The sequence below is a fragment of the Dipodomys spectabilis genome, unplaced genomic scaffold (assembly GCF_019054845.1).
Source record: "Dipodomys spectabilis isolate Male_0828 unplaced genomic scaffold, ASM1905484v1 ptg000783l, whole genome shotgun sequence".
Taxonomy (NCBI): Eukaryota; Metazoa; Chordata; class Mammalia; order Rodentia; family Heteromyidae; genus Dipodomys; species Dipodomys spectabilis.
The window spans coordinates 21,194,284-21,216,396 of record NW_024871460.1 but is presented as its reverse complement, the minus strand read 5'-3'; the positions used below and the strand labels follow the sequence as shown (position 1 = coordinate 21,216,396).

At 38.7% G+C, this 22,113-nt stretch overlaps 1 protein-coding gene across 2 annotated transcripts in view; it reads right to left on the bottom strand.

The window, feature by feature from the left end:
* Window positions 1-22,066, bottom strand: part of Nipal2 (NIPA like domain containing 2) — a 77,321-nt gene extending 55,255 nt beyond the window's left edge. For both annotated transcript variants that reach the window (XM_042672987.1, XM_042672988.1), the window contains exons 1-2: window positions 21,880-22,066; window positions 1,177-1,245 (exon numbers count right to left, since the gene is read on the bottom strand). In XM_042672987.1, coding sequence (XP_042528921.1) covers window positions 1,177-1,245; window positions 21,880-22,014 — 204 coding nt within the window. In that variant the 5' untranslated portion in view covers window positions 22,015-22,066. The remainder of the gene's footprint in view (window positions 1-1,176; window positions 1,246-21,879) is intronic.
* Between the last annotated feature and the right edge of the window lie 47 nt (window positions 22,067-22,113).

Here is a 22,113-nt window from a genome sequence, read left to right as displayed (position 1 = left end):
CCAGTTTTTTGGTAGTTAACTCGAGATAAGAGTCTTGCAGGCTTTCCTGCACTGACTGACTTTAAATCATGATTCACAGATCTTAGCCTCCCGAGTAGCTAGGACTACAAGCCACAGGACCCCAGTTGAAGGGTATTTCTGATACATGAACATGGTGTTATCCTTCATTGGTTTGATTCTACTTCACACTGATTCATTAAGTTACATAAAATTTTGATTCAATTTATGATTTGGCTTAATGTCAACATTTTATTCCATTTTTAGCTTAGCAATTTTTCTGGATCTTTAATTCAGTTTAAGTTAAACTTTCTATTTTATATGCTATGTTCTTTCAAGACTTTTAGTCTACACAGACATATCAAATAGTATTTTAAAGAAAGGAAATATCTTACTCCCATGAAGTGCTGCTAAAAATTATCTATAGCCCATCTGAGAATAAATCTTATGTCAGAAAGCAGGTATTGAAATTCAAATCCAGTGATTAATCCACTGAATGTAGTTGGTGTCTTGTCTAGAGTCTATGAATATTTGAGAACAACAAAAAGATTTAATTTCTTTTAAAAAACAGAGAAACAAGACAGGTACTGATGGCTTATATCTATAATCTTAGCTATGCTGGAGGCAGAAATCATGAAGATTACTGTCTGAAGCCAGCCCAGGTAGAAAAGATTGCAATACCTTCATCTTAACCATTAGCTGGGCATAGTGTGAGCATTTGTCATTTTAGCTACATAAGAGACTGAGATTGGAAGGATCATAATTCTAGGTCAGCTCAGGTAAAAACATTTGGGAGACTCTATCCAAAACCAAGAGCTGGATGTAGTATTCAATGCCTGTAATCACATTTACAGCGGGAGGCATAAATAGGAGGCCCACAACCAAGCTTTCCTGGGCCTAAAAAGTGAGACACTTCCCAAAATAACCAGAGCAAAATGAGCTGGAGGCATGGCTCAAATAGTAGAGTCCCTGCCTAGCCAGTGTGAAGTCTTGAAATGAAATCCCAGTAACCACCAAAAATATGAATGCAGTACAGCCTGGATTATATTTGTTTTTAATACTGAAGGTCACAAAATAGAATTTTCTATTTTTTACAGAGGAAAGATTTGCAAAAGTGCATGAAAGTGACAAGGTACCCACAAAATCAAGCAAAGAGTTAGAAAATATGGTTTTCCTTACCTGGATATTTAGAGAAATGCTGATTACCAAGTTTCCTAAAATGGCCAGCAAAACTCCAAAAAGGTGAATCTGTGAAAGAAAACATTGTCAAAAAGGTATTTTTTAAAATAGTGCTTGCAAGATTTTTTACTGGGGGGAAAAACAGACAAATTTAAGTTGATATATATTCATTCATTCAGCTTTATTCAACATTAATTTGTCAGGTTTGGAATATGACCATAGTTAATCAGGATTATTTTTTCACTTTGAATCAAACATTAACTTTTAGAAAGAACTCTGTCTTTTACTGAATTTTCTAGGTATTGGGTCTATCTTATCCTTTAAATAATCATTATTTTTTCTCAGATAATACTTACTTATTCTTTCTGTCCATTTTTTTTTTTGTCGGTCATGGGGCTTGAACTCTGGGCTTGGGTGCTGTCCCTCAGCTCTTCAGCTCAAGGCGAGCGCTCTACCACTTGAGTTACAGTGCCACTTCCGGTTTTCTAGTGGTTTATTGGAGATAGGAGTCTCACAGTCTTTCCTGCCTGGGCTGGTTTTGAATCGTGATCCTCAGATCTCAGCCTCCTGAGTAGCTAGGATTACAGGCATGAGCCACCGGTGCCCAGCTCTGTCCATTTTTGTAGGGGGTCTTATATACTCTGAATATGGTATTAAAGAAGTACTATTAAATTTGAAGTTAAAGAAAAATCTGACACATGAAGCTGTTATTTTCTTTCTTTCTTTTTTTTTTGTTTCTCCCATCATTGGGCCTGGACTCTGGGCCTGGGCGCTGTCCCTCAGCTCTTTAGCTCAAGACTAGAGCTCTACCATTTGAGCCACAGCACCACTTCCGGCTTTTTCTGCTTATGTGGTGCTATGGAATTGAACCCAGGGCTTCATGCATGCAAGGCAAGCACTCTACCACTGAGCTACCTTCCCAGTGCCTGAAGCTGTTATTTTCTAATTTCCCTTCCCAGGCTTCAGTAATAAGGCAACTTTGGATGTTTCCGGAAAACCCTTTACCCCTAAAGCTCAAGTTTTCCATCCACCACCCTCTTGTCAAGAACCTACACTATCTTTGTGCAGCTAGATTCCCACATTCGGCTCTCACCCAGCTCCTCATGGCACATGTATCTCCTCTGCCTCGGGTGTCTGGCACCTGCCACCCTCTGGCCAACTGGGACGCTCGTTCATGCTGCTGTACTTATCAGGATGGTGTGGCTCCCCCACTCCCTCAACATGCCCAACCCACTCTAATCAAGCTTCACACTTGTGCCTTCCAGAGGTCCACTTCCTTGAAGACTTCTCAGACCACATCAATCCATTTTACTTTCCTAGACTCTAAGCCAGGCCATATAAGGCTTGGAGAAATCACCAGGTACATGACAGGACTAACACTTATGCTTCTTGTCAGCCGCCTGCAGGTGTATGCCTGCACTGATAATTTTGTATAGCCTACAAATGATGTCTCTGTAGCCCACAAATGGCCCTTGGCAGAAATAAGGTTCCTCAACCTTGCAAGTAGTAAATGTTCCTTAGTTCTTCTTTGATATTATCACATGTATCATTAGTCTTTACAAAGGGAAGGCAATCCTCTTTGGCAGGAGAACCAAGTCTTAAGCTTCTATTGAGTCTTCTAAATCATCTACTGCACAAAATTAGGGGTTTAATGAATACCTGCTTGAGAAGTATGCAATAGTTTCAATAGGAACTGCAAAGGTTAAAAAAAAGTTCTTACACATTGCTCAAGGTGTTTACCAAAGACAGCTCGTGAATTATTTGATGACTTCAAAAGATGCCTTTGCAGCTCCCACTTAGGTACAAAGATACAATGTCTTCTTTTAAGTGTAAATTAGCAATGATACAAGGATCTTTCCTCCTTCTTTTCTACAGTACATCAGTTCTAGCTAGCTTCCAATTCCAGAGCAATTTGAATTTCAAATGAATATTACAACCACAAGAAATCCTTTTCAGAATGCAAAATGTCTTTGAAGTTTCAGAGCTCTATTACATGAGCTGAAGTGAAATTCAGTATTAAAAATGAAGCTGAAAACTTGTTTCATATATGATATATAATATCCATGGTCTTTAATCAGTTGAGAATTTTTCCTAATAAGTACACTTGGCAATAATTTTGGTTGCTATTCCTCAGAGGGAACAGTTGTATCACAATACAAATACCATGTGAGCTTTCCACATTTTCTATTTACAATCTAATGCATTTGGCAATAATTAGGAAAATAAAGAATCAAAAGAAATTTGACATTGAATGGATACTTATGAAAGTCTCCTATAACTGCAAAAATAAATAGTTGAATAGACATAAATGACTTCAAGTTTTTAAAAATTATTCACTGAATATTTCAAATGACATCAGGCTGGCTGTTTAAAAACTGGGGGCAGAGTTTAACAATGATTTCATGAATATGACACCAAAATTAAAAATAGATCACATGCTTTTTAATTCCTGCTACTTGGTAAGTGGAGACAGAAGGACTGAAGTTGAGCTCATCACGTTAGCAAGACCCTATATCAACAAATAGGAGATACTGGTAGGAGTACTGTACTCCAAGACTAGCCCTGGACAAAAACACAAGACCTTATCTGAAAAATAATTTAATCAGAAAGAAATGGGGAGGTGACTTAAGTGGTAGAATGCTTGACTAACAAATGGAAGGCCAAGAATCCAAACTCTATTACTACCAAGAAGCATCCCAAAATTTTGTGAATGAAAGGATACTATCAAAATTAAAAAGGCAACTAATCAAATGGGAGAAAAGATTGGCATCTTACCTAAGTAGGGATTGATGTCTAGAATACTGTATATAAAAAATACCCACAATTTGCTGAGCACTGGTGCCTCACGCCTGTAATCTTAGCTACTCAGAAGACTGAGATCTGAGGATTTCAGTTCATATATAACCAGTCAGGGTAGGAAAGTCTAAGAGATTCTGATTTCCGATTAGATACCAAAAAAGCTGGAAGTGGGACTGTTGTCCAAGTAGTAGAGTGTTAGTTTTGAACACAAAAGCTCAGGGACAATGCCCAACCCTTGAGTTCAAACTTTGAGACAGGCACAAGGGTGCGCGCGCACTCACCCACACCCACATCTCAGCAACAAAACAAACATCCTGGTTTTAAAATGGGCAAAGGATTTAAACAGATATTTTTCAAAGAAGATATACAAATAGATGATAAGCATATGAAAAGATTCTCATTACTAATCATTTGGGAAATGAAAATCAAAAGCATAATGATATGCCAATGCACACCAAGTAAGTTGACTATTATAAAAATTTGAAGAGTGATAAGTGTTAGCAAGTATGCACACAATCAAAACTTCATACAATGTGTAAATGGTATGACCACTTTGGTACATACCTGGTCATTCTTCAAAATGTTATGAAATTTCCACTTTGTTCACAGCATGTATACAACACACATGAAAACATATGTTCATACATAAAACGTGTGTAAATGACTATAACAGTAATATTCATAATAGGCTAAAATGGAAATGATGAAAATATCTGTTAACTGATAAGCAGATGAACAAAATGTGGTATAGTCAGCAAAACATTAGTTGTTACGTTTTGTTTTGTTTTTTAATGGCATTGATGGCACCAGGCGCTGGTGGCTCACACTGGTAACCCTAGCTACTCAGGAGGCTGAGATCTGAGGATTGCAGCTTGAAGCCAGCCCAGGCAGGGAAGTCCGTAAGACTTTTATCTCTAATAAACGACTCAAAACAGCCAGAAATAGCTCTGTGGCTCGAGTAGTAGAGTGATAACTTTGAGCAAAAAGAAGCTCAGGAACAGTATCCAGGCCCTGAGTTCAAGCCCCGGGACAAAAAAATAAAATAAAAAAAGGCTCAATGGACTGATGTATGCTGTAAAATGAGTGAATCTTGAAAAAGTTCATGCTGAACAGAAGGATCCAATATGAAGTGTCCAGAATAGGCAAATCTATACAAATAGAAAGTGCATGAGTAGTTTGCTGAAAGGGTGAAGAATGGACAGCTGAGAGGTGACAAAGGATGTGGAATTTATATAGTATCTCCCCTCCCTCCAATAAAATGCTATATGTGTAATTATCTCCAGTCCAGTCTTTTCCCTCCAAGGGATAAGCAATTTTTTGTCTGAAGTGGTATAAAAATACATTCCTTTTGTTCCCAGGTTTTTCTTTTTTGGGGGGGGGGGGCGAGGGTTGGTCGTGGGGCTTAAATTCTGGACCTGGGCACTGCCCTCAGCTCTTCAGCTCAAGGCTAGTGCTCTACCATTTGAGCCACAGAGCCACTTATGGCTTTTTCTGCATATGTGGTGCTGAGGAATTGAACCCAGGGCTCAGGCATGCAAGGTAAGCACTCTATCACTGAGCCACCTTCTCAGCCCCTACAAGTACAACCATACATTTCCTTTTAAGTATACCTTCTGTTTTTTAGCTGCATGCAAAGTTTTGACATGTGTAATTATTGTTGTTCTATTCGAAATGTTTTCTAACTTTCTCATTTTTTGAATCTGAGCTTTTTATTTGGATGGAGTACTGATTATTGTGTTACTAATTTCTAATTTTATGATCAGAAAATATGTTGCATGTAAGTCAGAATTTACTTTATGATCTAGTCTATAGGGTAAAATGAAATCCATTTTATAGCTTGGAAGTGTGTGGTCAAGTTTTATCAGTGTTCACCACATGTTTGAAGCTAAAAGCATTAAAATGGGTTAAGCTATAATACTATATATAAGAGAGACAGACACCCATCTAATATGGTGTATGTTCTATCTATGTTTTCTCTTCATATTCTATTTCTAATTAATCCATTGACCAACTCTTCAATGCCCTTACTAAATTTAATTGCTTAATCTATCCATTTCTGAGAGCTATATTAAAGTCTGTTACAACTATGGACTTATCTATTTTTCCTTTTAAATCATTTGCTTTGCTTTACATGTTTTAAGGCCATAAAATTAGGTATATATAAATTCAGGACTGTTTTATCTTCCCACTTATTTGCCCTCTTTATTACTATGTATTTGCTTAATCTCAATAATGTTCTTTTTATTAACATCTATTTTATCTCCTATTAGTAAAATAGAACCATTTTCTTTTGATATTTTCCTTTTCCCTTATTAGTTCACTTTTAACATTTGTGTCATATTACACTTCATTTAAAAAATATAATTGTACTTGTTTTGTAAAATGTTGTTATAGCATATAAAACACTATAAAATTTCTAAATCTAGTGAACTGATATATATCGATATCTATCTATCTATCTATCTATCTATCTATCTATCTATCTATCTATCTATCTATACCATATCATAGTTTTCATTTTGGGGGTGAGAACGCTACTTACTCACTCTTGTAGCATTTTAAAAGAATACAACCTACATACCAATAGTCACCATGTTGTACAACAGAGATTTTTAAATTTATTCTTCCAACTGAAATTTTGTATCCTTTGCCAAACATTTCTCCACACCTTTACCCTGGTAACCACATGATGATTTAATTTTAGTCAGGACTCTTTATGTTGAAAAGAATTAGATTTATTCAGTCAGTCCAGACTTCCTGTCAAATAGAAAGTTTAGCCCATTACATTTACATAAAATATACTATCAGTATATTTTTATTTCTGCTATCAGAAATTATCTTACCACTTCTTTACCTCTCAATTTTTCTTTTCCAATATCCTGTTAGAAGTAGTTGTTTTCTTTATTCTCTCTTCCCTTTATTCTTTCTTTTAAGAAGTTCTTATTTCTACTCTTAGTAATTATTATTAAAGTTTTTTTTTAACTTTTCATCTTGAAACCAGACATTGGTGGCTCACACTTATAATTCTAGCTACTTAGGAGGTTGAGATCTGAGGATTGAAGTTTGAAGTCAGCCTGGGCAAATTTGAGAAACTTTTATTTTCAATTAACCACTAAAAAAGATGGAACTAGAGGCAAGGCTCAAGTGATAGTGCACCTACTTGTAGCATAAAAGCCAAGCAATAGTGAGAGGCCCTAAATTCAAGCCCTAGTACTGGCAAGAATTTTTCATCTTGAAATAATCATGGCTTTATAGTATGGTATGCAATATTGTACAAAAGTAGGTAGATGTATCCTTCTAGTCACACCCTTTATGTTAACATCTGTACAACTAGAGAAAAGAATCAAAACTAAAAATACAAAACAAAACCCTAACCTTCCATCAGGTGCATGAGCACTTGTTTGTATGTGTGTACACAATGTAACTACCGCAATCAAGATATTCCAAAGTGCCATCTTCTGTGTCCCTAAATACACCATCAGTTCCTCTTTACCTGTCATCCACAACAATCACTAATCTGCTCCCCATTTCCATATTTTTGACAAATATTACACAGATGGAATCATGAAATATGTAAATGTTTGGAATTGACTTATCCTACCACTCAGCATAGTTTCCTTAAGGAAATTATCCAATGACGCTGAGTCAATGGTTCATTTGCTTCTCACTGCTGAGTAGTGCTGCAGAGCATGGCTGTATCACAGTTGGTTCAACGATTCACTCATTGAGTGGTATATGTGTACTTTCCAGTTTAGGGCTGTTATAAATAAACCTGCTATGAACATTCATGTACAAATCCTGTACGAAAATAAGTCTTAATTTCTCTGGGATAAATGCCCAAAAAAATGTAATTGCTGGGTTGTATGGTAAGTCCATTTTTAGTTCGAAAGGAAAAGCCATACCATTTTCCAGGGTGGTTATACAATCTTACAAGTGTACCCACAATGTATGAGCGATCAAGCTTTTCCACCAATTTATCATGCATTCTTGACAGAAATTCTTAAGTTAATCAACAATTTCCATCCTCTTGGATATTCCTAGAACTTCTACTCGCTTCAACAAAACAGTCTCCCCTCTCTTATCTAAAGTGTTGTTGACTAGCATTAGTCACAATAACCAAGCTATGGAAAAAGCTCAGATGCCCTACAATAGATAAATGGATCCAAAAAGAGTGGTACCTATACACAATGAAGTTTTACACAGCCACTAGAAAGAATTATGTCATTTGCAGGGAAATGAATGGACCTAGAACAATCATGTTAAGTGAGGTAAGCCAAGCTCAGAGAGACAAATGGTGTATGTTTTCTCTCAAATGTGGAAGCTAGATCTAAAACACATGGGACATGATAAATTATACAGGACTCTAGACATTCACACACACGGTAAGATCAAAGATATATATATAGAGAGAGATATATAGATATATAACACATATAAATACATATATACACATATAAATACATATTTATAGATAATATATTACATATTTATATATATATTTTAATTGGTTGTGGGGCTTGAACTCAGGACCTGGGTACTGTCCCAGTACTAGTACTTTACCACTTTGAGCCACAGTTCCACTTCCAATTTTCTGGTGGCTAATTGGAGATAAGATTCTCATGAACTTTCCTGCTGGCTTTAAGCCACAATCCTCAGATCTTAGCCTCCTGAGTCAAAGAGGATACTCTTAGGAGAGGAACACAAAGGCACAATGCATATGTGCCTCTGATCATATAAAATAATATTTATCAAAATGAACTCCAGAAAATGGAAACAATAGTTTTTCTCTGTTAAAAATGTTGTTGACTAGCATGTTAGTATAAACTAACTCTCCTTCGTTTTTGTGTTCTCCAATTAGTCACTATTATTATTTTAAATAAATGTCTTTTTAGAGCATTGTTAGGTCCACCACAAAGTAGAGCAGAAGGCATACTGCATCACCTCTCCTACTATCCACATCTCTCCCCACACCAAATGCTACATCTGCTACCTTTCATGAAGCTGCATTGCTCTCCTCCAAAATCATAGTTTACGTTAGGGCTCAGTCTTGGTATCCATATTCTATGGGTTTTGGTGAATTCACTGTTATAGAATCATGTAGGGTATTTTCACTGTCCTAAAAATTCCCGGGGCTTTACCTATTCACTTCTCCATCCCCTGGCAAACACTGATTTTTTACTGTATTGTTCCCCCTGTGTAGAATGTCATATAGTTGGAATCATACTCTATGCAGCCTTTGCAGAGTGGCTTTTGTCTCCCAAAGGTCCGTATGTTAAAAGACTTGGTACCAATATTGGGAGATGTGTGGACTTTTGGGAGGAGGGTGGGAAAGCTTAGGTCACTAGGGACGTGCTCCCAAAAAAGAGATTGTGTGACCTTGATCTCTTCCTCTTTCCCTTTTGCTTCCTGTTTATGAGGTGAGCCATTTGATCTTCCATGGTTTCTCCACCATTGCGGTCCAGCAGCCTTACCAGAGGTCCAAAGCAATGGGTCTGCCCAACATGGACCAGAGACTGCACAACTGTGAGCCAAAGTAACCCCCACCCTCTCCTCTCTCTCTCTTTCTCTCTCTCTTCATGTCCTGGGGCTTGAAAAGTCAGGGCCTGATAGCTGTCCCTGATTGTGTTGGAAGATAGTGCTCTACCACTTGAGTCACAGCGCCACTTCTGACCTTTACTGAGTAGTTTATTGGAGATAAGAGTCTCATGGATTTTCCTGCCCAGGTTGGCTTTGAATCATGATCCTCAGATATCAGCCTCCTGTGTAGCTAGGATATAGGCATGAGCCACCAGCATCATTGGCAAATCTTTTCTCTTTGTAAGTTAAATATGACAGATATTTTATAAGAATGATGAAAAGCTGAATAATATTAAGCTCTGAATTGCTACAAATAGAATAGTCAAAATTTCAGTGCTTTTGTTTTGTTTTATGCTGATCCTGGGGCTTGACCTCAGTACCTGGGAGCTGTCCCTGAGCCTTTTTTTTCTCAAGGCTAGTGCTCTACTACTTGAGCCACAGCTCCATTTTCTGCTTTTTGGTGGTTGAGTGAAAATAAGAAACTCAGTCTTTTTTCCCAGGCTGGCTTTGAACTGTGACTCTTAGCTCTCAGCCTCCTGAGTAGCTATGATTACAGCATGAGACAGCAGTATCCAGCTTTTCAGTGCTTTAAAAAAAAAGTATGTATTCTCAAGGACCATCAGAGGCTCTGGTAAATGTACTTTCATGACTACACAATCCTCACTTGTAATTAGAAATACATTTGCATACAGTAGACAGGAACTTACAAATTTTTCATCCAATTAAAGATGTGTAGATGCCGTCATTACTTATTCAGCGTGTTATCTATTTCCTAACATTGAAGAATTAGCAGAGACTCCCCACTTGTCCTCACCAGTTTAACAGTCTGAAGACTAGTGAAAAAACAGAACAGAGATCCAGGGAAGGAAAATGACTTATGAAATCACACAGCTAGATAGAAGCTATATTTTGGCTCAAGGGACCAAGGTAAAGGGTGAGTCACTTTTCTTGGGCTGTAATAGATAACCTCCTGGCTAATCAATGTTAATGCACTACATTTTTAAAACCTTAGAAACATGAGATAAAGAAACGTCTTTATCTCATGGCAAAGAAATAAAAGCAAAGATAATAGGAGAAGAGATTGTTTCACTTCTTAATAATGCAGTTGTAAGTACAGGCCAGAAGCACAGAGGAAAGCCATTAATTTTTAGTATTCACTTTCACTACCAAAGCTTAATCTCTGGCCTTTTCAGGATGTCTTGGCAAATAGATAGAGGCAGCCACAGCAAACAATTTATCTAGAATGAGGTTCAAGATATCAGCATGATAAGTTTTAATTTTAATTGAAATAACAACCTCTAGCCTACTTTTTTTGGTTCCAGAATGTTTAAATATTTCACACTGTCCTGCATTATTTTGTTATTGACCTGTAATCGATGAGTTAGAGAGTCTGGCAGACGGATATGGGATATAATACAGGAATGTTTGGAATTAGCAATAGTCTGTCCCAGTTCTGGCTTTGAACTCACCCAATTCCTGGCTTTGCCTTCAAAACATGAACTCAGAATGAGACCAATATGGAACTAGTACATGGCTCAAAGGAATATCAGATTCAGAGCAGATTTCGAAGTTCAAAACAGTTACATTCAACTATGACTGGGATAATACTACTGTTCTAGGCAGTAAAAACATAGCTGACTAGAAATCAGAGATCAAATTTCTAGTCTAAGCAATATGGCAGGTTGAGTGATGAAGGTCAATGAACCCTACAGGAATGAACTTAAAGGCTTGTGTGGTTAAGTTCATATGTCTAAGAAATAGGCATTCAGTGCACCCCAGCCAGCAGTGGATTCCTTTTTATTAGTGTATATTAATTGTACAAAGGGGTAAACCCTTAGGAATGCAATAGAGTCGCTTTGTATTTGCCCCTCAATAAACAGGTAGATACATACATAGCCCAGGCCTAAGTTTAGAACGGAATGGAAGACATAGAAATTCTTAGAAATATATCCATAAGTATTTATGGGTAAAAACTTAAGTTGTATGCCACTGACTTCAAATTACTATCTATAGCTATGTCTACACACATATGTCTATGATAAGAGAACTAGCATGTTTTATACTTTTAAACTAACATGTTTTAACAATTAATGAATTTTAAGGTGAAGGACATAGGTACTGATAGGTTTGAAAATTTTCAAACTAAGAAGTAGAAACTCTTGCAAAAGCGGGATCAATAAAATTAAAGAGAATATGGGTCCACTTAAAATAGTTAAAAGTGGAGGTGATAATAGAAAAAGGAATGAAAAGGAAGCTGGTAGAACCAAGAAAAGATGTCAAAGAGAAAAATAAAACCACTGCACAACTTAAAACCACATGCAGACTCTGCTTTAAAAAAACACCACACAATGTGGAGGAAAAGAATATGAGATGATCAGAGAGAAGGTGGTAGGTAATGGTTCACAGCTCAAGGAAACTCACATCAGATGCTATTCATTTAGTCATGCATCTAGTCAGGATTCATTCAGCAACTGCTAAATATTAGGTCCTATGTCTGGAATTAAGGACGCCACGTATCTTCATGAAGAACAGAGAAAGAGGAAAGAAACAGACCACAACCTGTCAAATCTGTAATAGAGATATGTCCCACAGAACCTGCGGGATTAAAGGACAGAGGACAAATAAGCCTCTGTTGGGGGAATGTATTCATAATGCATTCATTTCTGTACCAGTGGCTTAAAACAACAACGTTTATCTATCTTCTCAGAGTTCTGGAGGCCAGATGTTTGAAGTCAGTTTTGCTGGGCGAATATAAGGTTGGGAAAACTAAGATCCTTCTGGAGAACTCATTCCTTGCCTCTTCTAACTTCTGCTGGCTCTTGGCTTCCTTGGATTGTGGCTGCACCACTTTAATCTATGGCTCCATGACCACTTTGCTTTTCCCTCCTGTATGAAATTTCCCTGTGCCATACCATTTTTTTTTTTTTTTTTTTTTTGGTCCGGTCGTGGGGCCTGAAGTCTGGGCCTGGGCCTGGGCACTGTCCCTCAGCTCTTCAGCTCAAGGCTAGTGCTCTACCACTTGAGCCACAGCGCCACTTCCGGCTTTTTTCTTTTTGCTTATATGGTGCTGAGGAATCGAACCCAGGGCCTCGAGCATGCAAGGCAAGCACTCTACCACTGAGCCAACTTCCCAGCCCCTGCCATACCATTTTATAAGAATACAGGTAAAGACATACAGGGTTTGCCTGTGGAATCCAGGATAATCTCTCCATCTCAAGATCTTTTCCTTAATCACATCTGCAAAACTATGATTGATACAAAGCAACATTCACAGCTGATGTGGGATTAAAGTGTGAATATGTTGGTGTGTGGCAGGGTGCCATTATTCAGCCTAACTCAGGGAGCATCATAGGGAAGTCTCACCAACTCACACACCAAAGTAAGTGCATTCTGGCCAACAGCAGTAAAATGGTACAATGGTCCAAGGTGCAGTAAATCTTCAGGTATCCTGAAGCAGAGGATCACAGAAGATGTGACTGGAGAGGCAGGTAGTAGTTTTTATGTGCCAAGAATCCATAAGCAGGGCTAAAAGGCACAAATAACTATAAACCAGACAAGAGTAGGCTTTAAAATAACTCATTTTCCTGCAATGTTCCATTAGTCAGCTTTCTACCACTGTGGCAAAATACTTAAGACAATAAACTTAAAAAGAAGAAAGGTTAATTTGGGATTATAGTTTCAGAGAAGTCAGTCTATGGTCACTTAGATCTTTTGCTTTGGGCCTGTGACAGCACAGTAGGTCACAGTAGAAGTCTGTGGAAGAGGAGGGGTTAGGGTCCTATAATCCCCCCCTCTCCCAAGGACACCTGGCCAATAAACTAATTTCCTTCTACTAGGCCCCATCTTCTAAAGGTCCTACCACCTCCCAAAAGGGAAACAGGCTGGGGACCAAGCCATCAACATGTGAGTCTCTGAGGGAACAGTTGAGATTCAAACTATTTCTAATATATAGGATAAGGTGGCAAGGAGGGAGACTCAGGTGTAGGAAGCCCATTTAAGAGACTACTTTAGACCAGAAATAGGAGAAATTAAATTAATTAATTACAACAGGGCCTTAAAGAACACTTCTAACAGTGAACACTGTTAGAAATATAGTAATGTATTTAGATGATTAGATGGATGGACTGTTCTTATTGCTAATCTGCATCATGCTATGAGAAAACTGAGTTGTCCATAGTACTAATCCAGAGTTGAAACTGCAATCCTACATATGGCAAAGGAGAAAGAAAATTTTCAGTGAGGAAAAGATTTTTAATTTGATATCTTAGTTATCACATGCTATAAGACTATTCCAATCCTGAGAAAGTCTCATGACATTGCATACAAATCTGGTTATTAAAAGCCAACAAGAAAAAGGTTAGGGTTTTATAACACTGTACATTGTTGCTAGTCTATAAGCTGTTCCATGCCAATTTCTAATCACCCTAAAAACCTAGTCAGAAAAGCCCAACATACTGCCTTCACATACAATTAAGAGCTATTACATTTTGTCTTTTACTAGGGAACACATTTACTTACATAATTGTGTTATTCATTTTTAAAAACTGAACTCTCTTAAAGATAAGCTTTAGTTAGTTTTACTTGGAAGCCACCATGGTTTTATGCTGCTGAGAAATTTAACTTTCATCAGGATAAATTTATGAGAAATGAGTATATTTAATAATATATCACTTGGGGGAGTTTAACACTTGGTTAAAAGTTAGAGAACAACAATTGTCAAGAAAAGGTGAGATTCTAGTTAAGGGAGTCTTTAAACATGATTCTATTACAAAACAATTTTGTGAAGGAAATTTTTGAAACAAGGAGGAAGTTAGGGAGAATAGATCCTGAAAACGACCAATGCTATTATTTACCCCCAGATCAATAGAGGATTCTATAACTTTCTCTTTCTGCAAAAATGTATTTATAATCATAATTTAAAAACCTATAATTCTTCACTTCTGAAGGAGCAGGGTTGTGGGCTGCCTTTTGCAGGCCAAGCCCAGGGTTTAGAATAGCCTGCCACCCTAAAGCTAGATGCTAGGAGCTCACTTAGCTTCAAGGCTTTCTTCCACCCCTGTTTGAGTTTCCAGAGTATACTCTTCTTGGGGAACAGGGCATGCCTTGAACTCCAGTGGTAGTTTGCCAGCAACTTCTTCCTGATCATCAAATTCTATTGTCTCTATGAGGCACTAGCTACCAGATAAATGTCTTTCTTGGTTTTAGGTATCATGACATTGCCATTCACTGACTGATCTCTGCCAGAGACTCCTGAGGCCCTTGTCACCCACAAGACCAGATCTTTCTACAATCAAGTCAGGAAATAAGTTCAAATTTGTTACACATCGATGGATATTGTGACTTAAGTCTACTATACCGTCTATGTCCTGGCCAAATTTTCTCATCCCACTGGTCCAATAGCCAGATCCCAAGAAATCACCTGGTCAACACAACCATGACAACCACAGGACTCATCAATGGTCATTGCTATTTGGCTCAAAAAATTCATCAAAGGTTCTCCATGTAAATCACTATCAGCCTCTACTTTATGGCCATGGCAGCTCTTCCTAACAGGAGGTCTACTGGGATTTTACAAAGAAATGTTCATTTCTTCACTATGGTGACACAGTCAGTTCTGCACAGCACAAATATAGCACAATGTTTCCTCTTCTCTTTGGCTCACTCACCTATACTCACATAAGTACTGTTAGTCCTGGAAGGTAAATGTAAAGAATTCATCAGATAACATAAGCAAGAGTGACTTCACATGAAACCACTCCTTCAAATGTGGTTCTTCAAGTTTTTTTAATTAAAAAATTATTGTAAATTAACTTAAATTACTTAAATTAACAATTTATTGTAAGTTAACAATATATTTTATGGAGTAAAAGTAACAATTTATGAATACACTGAAATAATTAAATCAGCTAATATGTAAGATATATATCATCTCAAAGATTATCATTTTTTATGATGAGAACATCTGAAGTTTATTCTTAGCAATTTGAAATGTACAATACACAATTGTGTATTAACTATATTTACTACCGGTGCAACAGATCTAAGAAAAACCGTACCTTATTCTTCCCGAGACTTTGTATTTTTTGAACATTATCATCTCCCCAGTCCTTCCATCTCTCAATCTGTATAACAACAATCCTGCACTCTGCATCTATGAGTTCTATTGTTTTAGATTCCACATGTAAGTGAGAACATGTGGTATTTATCTGAGTATAACCTTTCCTAATTCTATGTTGCTGAAAATTTTAGAATTTTCTTCCCTTTTAAGGCTTAATACAGTTTTATTATCCAGTCATCTGTCAATGGACACTTGGGATGATTCCATAACTTGGCTATTATGAATAGTGCTACAATGAACACAGGAATGCAAATTACTCTAACATTTCAAATATCACACACACACATATACATATCACAAAATGCAGCTACATCTTAAAGACATTGTTTTTTTTAAGGAAGTATTGCTAAGGCTCACTCTCTGTCTCATGCACATATACATATACACATCACAAAATTCAGCTACATTTTAAAGACACAGCCCATGTTTTCAGATTTCATTGATATAGTTATGTCAACACTGACCTTTTGAGAAGGGTTTTCTGGTTTCTGCTCATGGTTTTTATCAGGGACTGCTGGTTGCAAAATCAGGCCCTTGTTTGTTAACCAATCCAGAGTTCTCCATTTGATTTTTCCATCAATAGAAAGAACAGATGTCTTTTGATAATTTTCATGGCAGGGAAGAGGAAAATCTAGAACTTAGAACTTAGAAATAAATCACTGCTTAGCCAAGTGTTGGTAGCTCACTCCTGTATCCCAGCTACTCACAAGGCTGAGAGCTGATGAGCTCAGTTTGAAGCGTGTGGAGCCAGGAAGTCCATGAGACTCATCTCCAATCATCCAGCAAAAAGCCAGAAGTGGTGGTGTTGATCAAATAGTAGAATCCTAGCCTTAAGCAAGAAAGCTGAGACAGCTCCCAGACCTTGAGTTCAAGCCTTAAAACCAACACACACACACACACACACACACACACACACACACACACACACACACACACACACACACACACACGTCACTGCTAAAAGATGATGCTAAGGAAGATGCTTCACAAATTAATTCTATAATATCTTAAGGAGATTAAAATTTAGGTCTCACCCATCAAGACAAAGCAGATTAAATGGGAAGGGGTATGTGAATGTGTGTGCGCATATGCACACACACAAGTGAATTGGGATACTGATAAAGAAGGATCTGGAAAACCTGAGCAGAGCATTAGCTTGATGGCTGCCCATTAAGATAGTAACTCACAGGAGGAAAACTTGAGTCCTGCTAGTAGGAACTGCTGTTTGTATCACACAGCATCCCCTTCTTTTGGTTATAAGACCCCCTATTTCAGAAGAAATTCAGATCTTCCAAAGCCTAGTCAATCAGGTCTTGGACTGAACCTTAACCAGTCAGACTAGAGCACCTGTTTACTCATTAGCAGGTTGAAAAAAAAATCAAGCTCTTCCCTCTTGAAGCTAAGTATGTAGTCAGAAAGAGGAGCCTGCTAAAGGTGAGACCTGAGGAACAAACATTGAAAATACAATACCAAATACCTATCATTACAGCCCCCGAATCAAGACTTGCCTAAATCCAGATTTCTTTTAGCTTCTTACTTCATCCAAATGAAAAATAACCATTATGCAAAATCCTCTCAATTATCAAAGCATTCTTTTTGATAGGGAAGGTTAGTTCAAAAGCCAGAAGAGAGACAGACTACTCTTGAAAGCTAAAGAACTTGAGTCAAGCTTCAACGTTCTTTTATGAAGGAAAAAAATTGATAATTGTAAAGAGGTAAGGTCTTGAGAATTATGAACTAGTGCTGAGGTATGATCTACTGAGGTCAGGGTGATCTTTGAAGGAATCACACAACTAAATGGAACCCTCAGTGAGTTGCTGAGTGAATAAACATATATGTGCCTACATTTATAGTAGGGATTGTCTGTACTTCCTGGCTTGTGCCAATGAGGACAGAACACTGCACTGTGAGTAATCATGACCCAGGCCAATGACAAGGTGAGGAAGACAAGAAAATGAAAAGAAATGAAACCCACAAACACAGCACACAGTGAGACTAAAGGAGGATACTTTTAGGAGAGGAACATAAAGGTGCATGCCTAGATGCATCTGATCATATAAAAGGGTATTTATCAAAATGAACTTCAGGAAATGAAAATGTTTATCAGTCTTTGGGAGGGTAAGGGGCACAGAAATTGAGGGACAAAGTGTGAACAAATGTAGCAGTGGTACTCACTAGACACTAAGTGGAAAATGAACTATACAATTTGTGGGTGGGGACAGGAGGGAAAAAACTGGGAGTGAGGGAATGAGTGATATTGTCCATAAAGAAATGTACTCACTACCTGACCTATGTAACTGTAGCCCCTTTGTATATCACCTTTATAAAATGACAATAAATTTTTTGAAAAACCCAACAAGCATACACAAAACAAAATAAATTACTTTTCTTAGGAAGGAGGTAGAAATAACCAGCAACGTCTACCTAACTCTTTTATTATTTGGAAGGTTTGACACTTTTTTCTTTAGGAGAGTCCTATGAGTCTATTGCCAAAAAAGAGAGAGATGATAATGAATCAAAATCAATAAAAGGGAAATTAAAAACTCACTGTGACTTTTCTTAAGCACAGCAAGACAAACTATATTCATTTCTCCCTTTGTATGAACTCTAGCCACCAAATCCTTTTTAAGCCTCAGTCTCTAGCAATGGCCTTCAGGCACAGGATAAAAATAGCTTTGCCGTTAAAATCTACTTACTATATAAGATCTTGGGGCAAGTTATTCAACACAAATATCCTTATATGAACAGTAAGGGTAATGTGTACCTTACAACAAAGTAGTTGAAATGTTCAAATGAGACAACAGCTATAAGTATCATAAAGTAAATGTAAAACAATTGTCAGTCTCTTCACTTTGTCTGCCAATATGTATCAATTCTCTTTTAAATATGCTGACTTTAAAAATACAGGTTAACAGCAACAAAAAAAAAACTAGGTCTTCACCTTATGAAGAAGAATGACCCTTTTTAATAACATCCTTGTGAATTTAATTATTTAGCCAAACACATCTTTAAATTTATTTAAAGAAGCATCAATAAAGACCTTCTCAGAATATTTCCTACTAATTCTCATTTCAACTTCTCTCATTTGTTTTGATTCTTGTGCTCTCTGATCCAAAAAACTCCAAACAAACAAAAACAACCTTCAATGGTTTCCAAGTGTCTACAACAAACTTTCTCACCAGTCCTTGAAGGCAACTCTAGAACCACAACCATGGCCCAAGTCCTATTTCTATCAAACAATTGGTCTCCATTTTCCAGGAGAGCCATACCACTACTTACTTGGATTATGGTATTGAAATGTTTGGGAAGACATTTGCTGAGGTCAGGAGGGCTGCTTCTTGGTCCCAGGCTACTCCCTTTTCTGGAATGATTTCTACCTTGGTATCCCTAACATGAAGCCAGACCTTCGCATCTTCAAATGTTCAGCTCAAACACTACTCTCCATGAACACATCTCCAATGGCCCTGGCTGAAAGCCACGTTGCTCTGAATTTCCCCAGAACATTATATCATTCACATGTCACCACATACTCCTTGATTTGGGGTTGCTTATATCTTCTTAGGTACCTAATAACATTCCTGGAAGGCCAAGTTTGGGTCTTGGACTATATTAAAAACCCCTACAGTGCTTTGTATATAGTGGTACGTTCAATAAATATCATGGGAACATTATCCTTTTGTACTGAATACTTGGGGATCTAACAAAGAAAATAGCCTTGCAAAACTTTATGGGCCACATCTAAAATTGTATACCAGAGCTCTTACCAAGTAGGGTAAGGTTCCCCAGTATAAAAGGGCAGCAGCTCTCCAAGATTTCTTCCCACTGAGTGAGTTTCTTTCTACTTGCTTTTAGACTTCCTCCTCTGGTGGGAGATTTTCTCCTCTGGGAGCGCTCACATTTCTGCCTTAGACAACATAGCTTCAAAGTGGCCTTGGATTGTTAAGTATATACCCATCACATGAAAACATTTCAAGAGAGACAGTCTTCATTGATAGAGTGAGGTTAACTGCTCACATCTGATTGTAATCACTCCAAAAGGCACACAGAGTTGAGCTATTAACGCACTGTGCAAATATTTCAGATGTGATAAAACTGATGTAAATAAACAAGTACCATTAAACCCTATCGGCAACCAAGGCAATTTTTATGATTGTAGGAGTCCAAACTTAGTACTGAGTACACTTTCTTTTCTTTTCTCTCTCTTTCTCTTTTTCTTTTGTCATCTCTTGTCAGGCAATCTCTATTCATTTAGTGTTAGAAAAGTTGGATTCCAAATGCTAGGGCACTAGCAATGTTTGTTGAATGGATTTTAAAATCAAGTTTTGGGGGAGGAACACAAAGGTACAATGCCTATGTGTCTCAGATAAAATGATATTTATCTCAATGAATTCCAGGAAATGGAAGCAAAAGGTTTTGTTTTTCTTTTTGTCTTGGTTGTTCATTTATCTGTCTTTGGGGGGAAGCGTTAGGGAAGTACAGAAATGGAGGGACAAAGAGTGAACAAATGCAGCAGTGATATTCACTAGACATGATGTTGAAAATGAACTATACAACTTATAGATGAGGACAGGAGGGAAAAACTGGGAGAGAGCAAAGGAAGGGGTGACATTGTTGAAAAAGAACCGTACTCATTACCTGACCTCTGAAACTGCAACCCCTCTGTACATCACCTGTATAATATTAAAAAAAATCGTCTTGGCTTTGTTTGAAACAAAAGAAATTAACCTTTGAAGAATGAAGTGGAAGGATAAAATACCTCAGTCCCATAAGATAGCTTAAATTTGCACAATTATAGCAATAGCTCTGTGCCAGCAGAAAATCCAATTAGCTTATTTTGGATACACCCTTCCTAACCTGCACAGAGTTGCTCAGTCAAAGCAAGTTATGTTTTGCCAGCATTATTTGCCTCGAATTTATGTCACACGATCATCTTATGTTTGGGAAAGCCAAGACAATGAACAATTCCAGGAAACATGGAAGAAAACGAATGCCTGCAGAGGTTTTCATTGTGAAAACAGTGTTTACCTCTATTTTGAATGATGCCATGGTAGGCCACATCTACTAATTCTCTAATATTTTTACTGAGAGAATAATTCATTCTTAAACTTATATTGGGAATATGTCTAGTATAGCGTAACATATGTGCTAGAAGACATTCCTGTGGGTGGAAAGAGAAATGGGATAGGTTCCTACCTCCTCTGCTTTTCAAAAAATTGTAGGCTAAAACAGAGCAATAATCTCCCCCTTTGTTTGAAACTAATAAGGGGGACACGCTTATTTATTCCTTCTACAAATAAATTGCCATCTGAGTTCAGAAACCAAGAGTCAAGACACTTCAAGCATAAAAGGAATCGAGTCCTTTGATTACTGGTTAAAATTTCCTACTTAGACCAACAGCAACAAATATGTCATGATGATATTCATGTAAAATAAAGAAGAGCCATGGGTTTGTTCAAGAGCAAGAACAAAGTAACACTTATAAAAACAGGAGTTAAGACCAAATCCACTGCGTGAAGCTCGTTTGTCCGCACTGGCAAGAATATAAATGTCGCTAGAGACAGAACTGTCCAGATTAAAGACTGTTAAGCCTAGCCAAAACCAAAGGGACAGCTCCAAGCCCCCTGGATCCCCTCAAACGTACACCCCCGCGCACACGGCTCTGCGGAGGCGGACCTTGTTCCCCAGCGGGCCCGGACGCGCGCTGCCAGCGCCAGGCAGCTGCAACCTGAGAACCTCAGCGTCCTGGCGCGGAAACGCGCGCGCTGGGCGGAGACGCCGGGGACGCACACGCCGAGCCTCCGCACCCGGCGGACCTTCGGCTGTTCTTAATGAGTTTCCAGCTTCTGGGAACCGGGGCGCTTTGGTTTATTTTTTTCTTTCTTTCTTTAAAACCAAACAAAAAAACGGTGAAAGGATTCTGGGGCGACACGCAGTGGAGATTCTCCCGACACCCCTGGAATCCTCCCGGGAGAAGAGGGCGGGCTCGGGCGTGGGGAGGCAGGGAGGGGGGACTGGCGCCGAGGCTTCGGGGTGCCCTTCCCCGAGGCCCAGGGGAAGCTGGGGGGGGAACCCCTACTATTCCATGTGGGGGAACGGGTCAGGACCAAGTGTGGCAACGTCAGCGAGCGGCCGGGCGTGCGGCCCAGGGCTGCGGAGGCCCCCGCCTGGCCCCCCGGGCGGTGGGGCCCGCAAGGAACAGCAGCCCTTACCTGGTTCCTGCGGTACCACGCGCCCGACAGCGAGCCATTGCCCGCGCCCGGTACCCAGTACGAGAAGTTCCGGGACAGCTCGTCCAGGACGGCCGAGGCGTCGTCCCCGGGGCCCCTGGGCACCGGCGCCGCCATTAGGTCTTGCTCCACGCGCTCGCTTCGGGCTGCGGCCGCCTCCCCGCCCGGCCGCCGCGCCGCAGCCACTTCCTGCGGGTGCGCGCCCAGCCCTGCGCG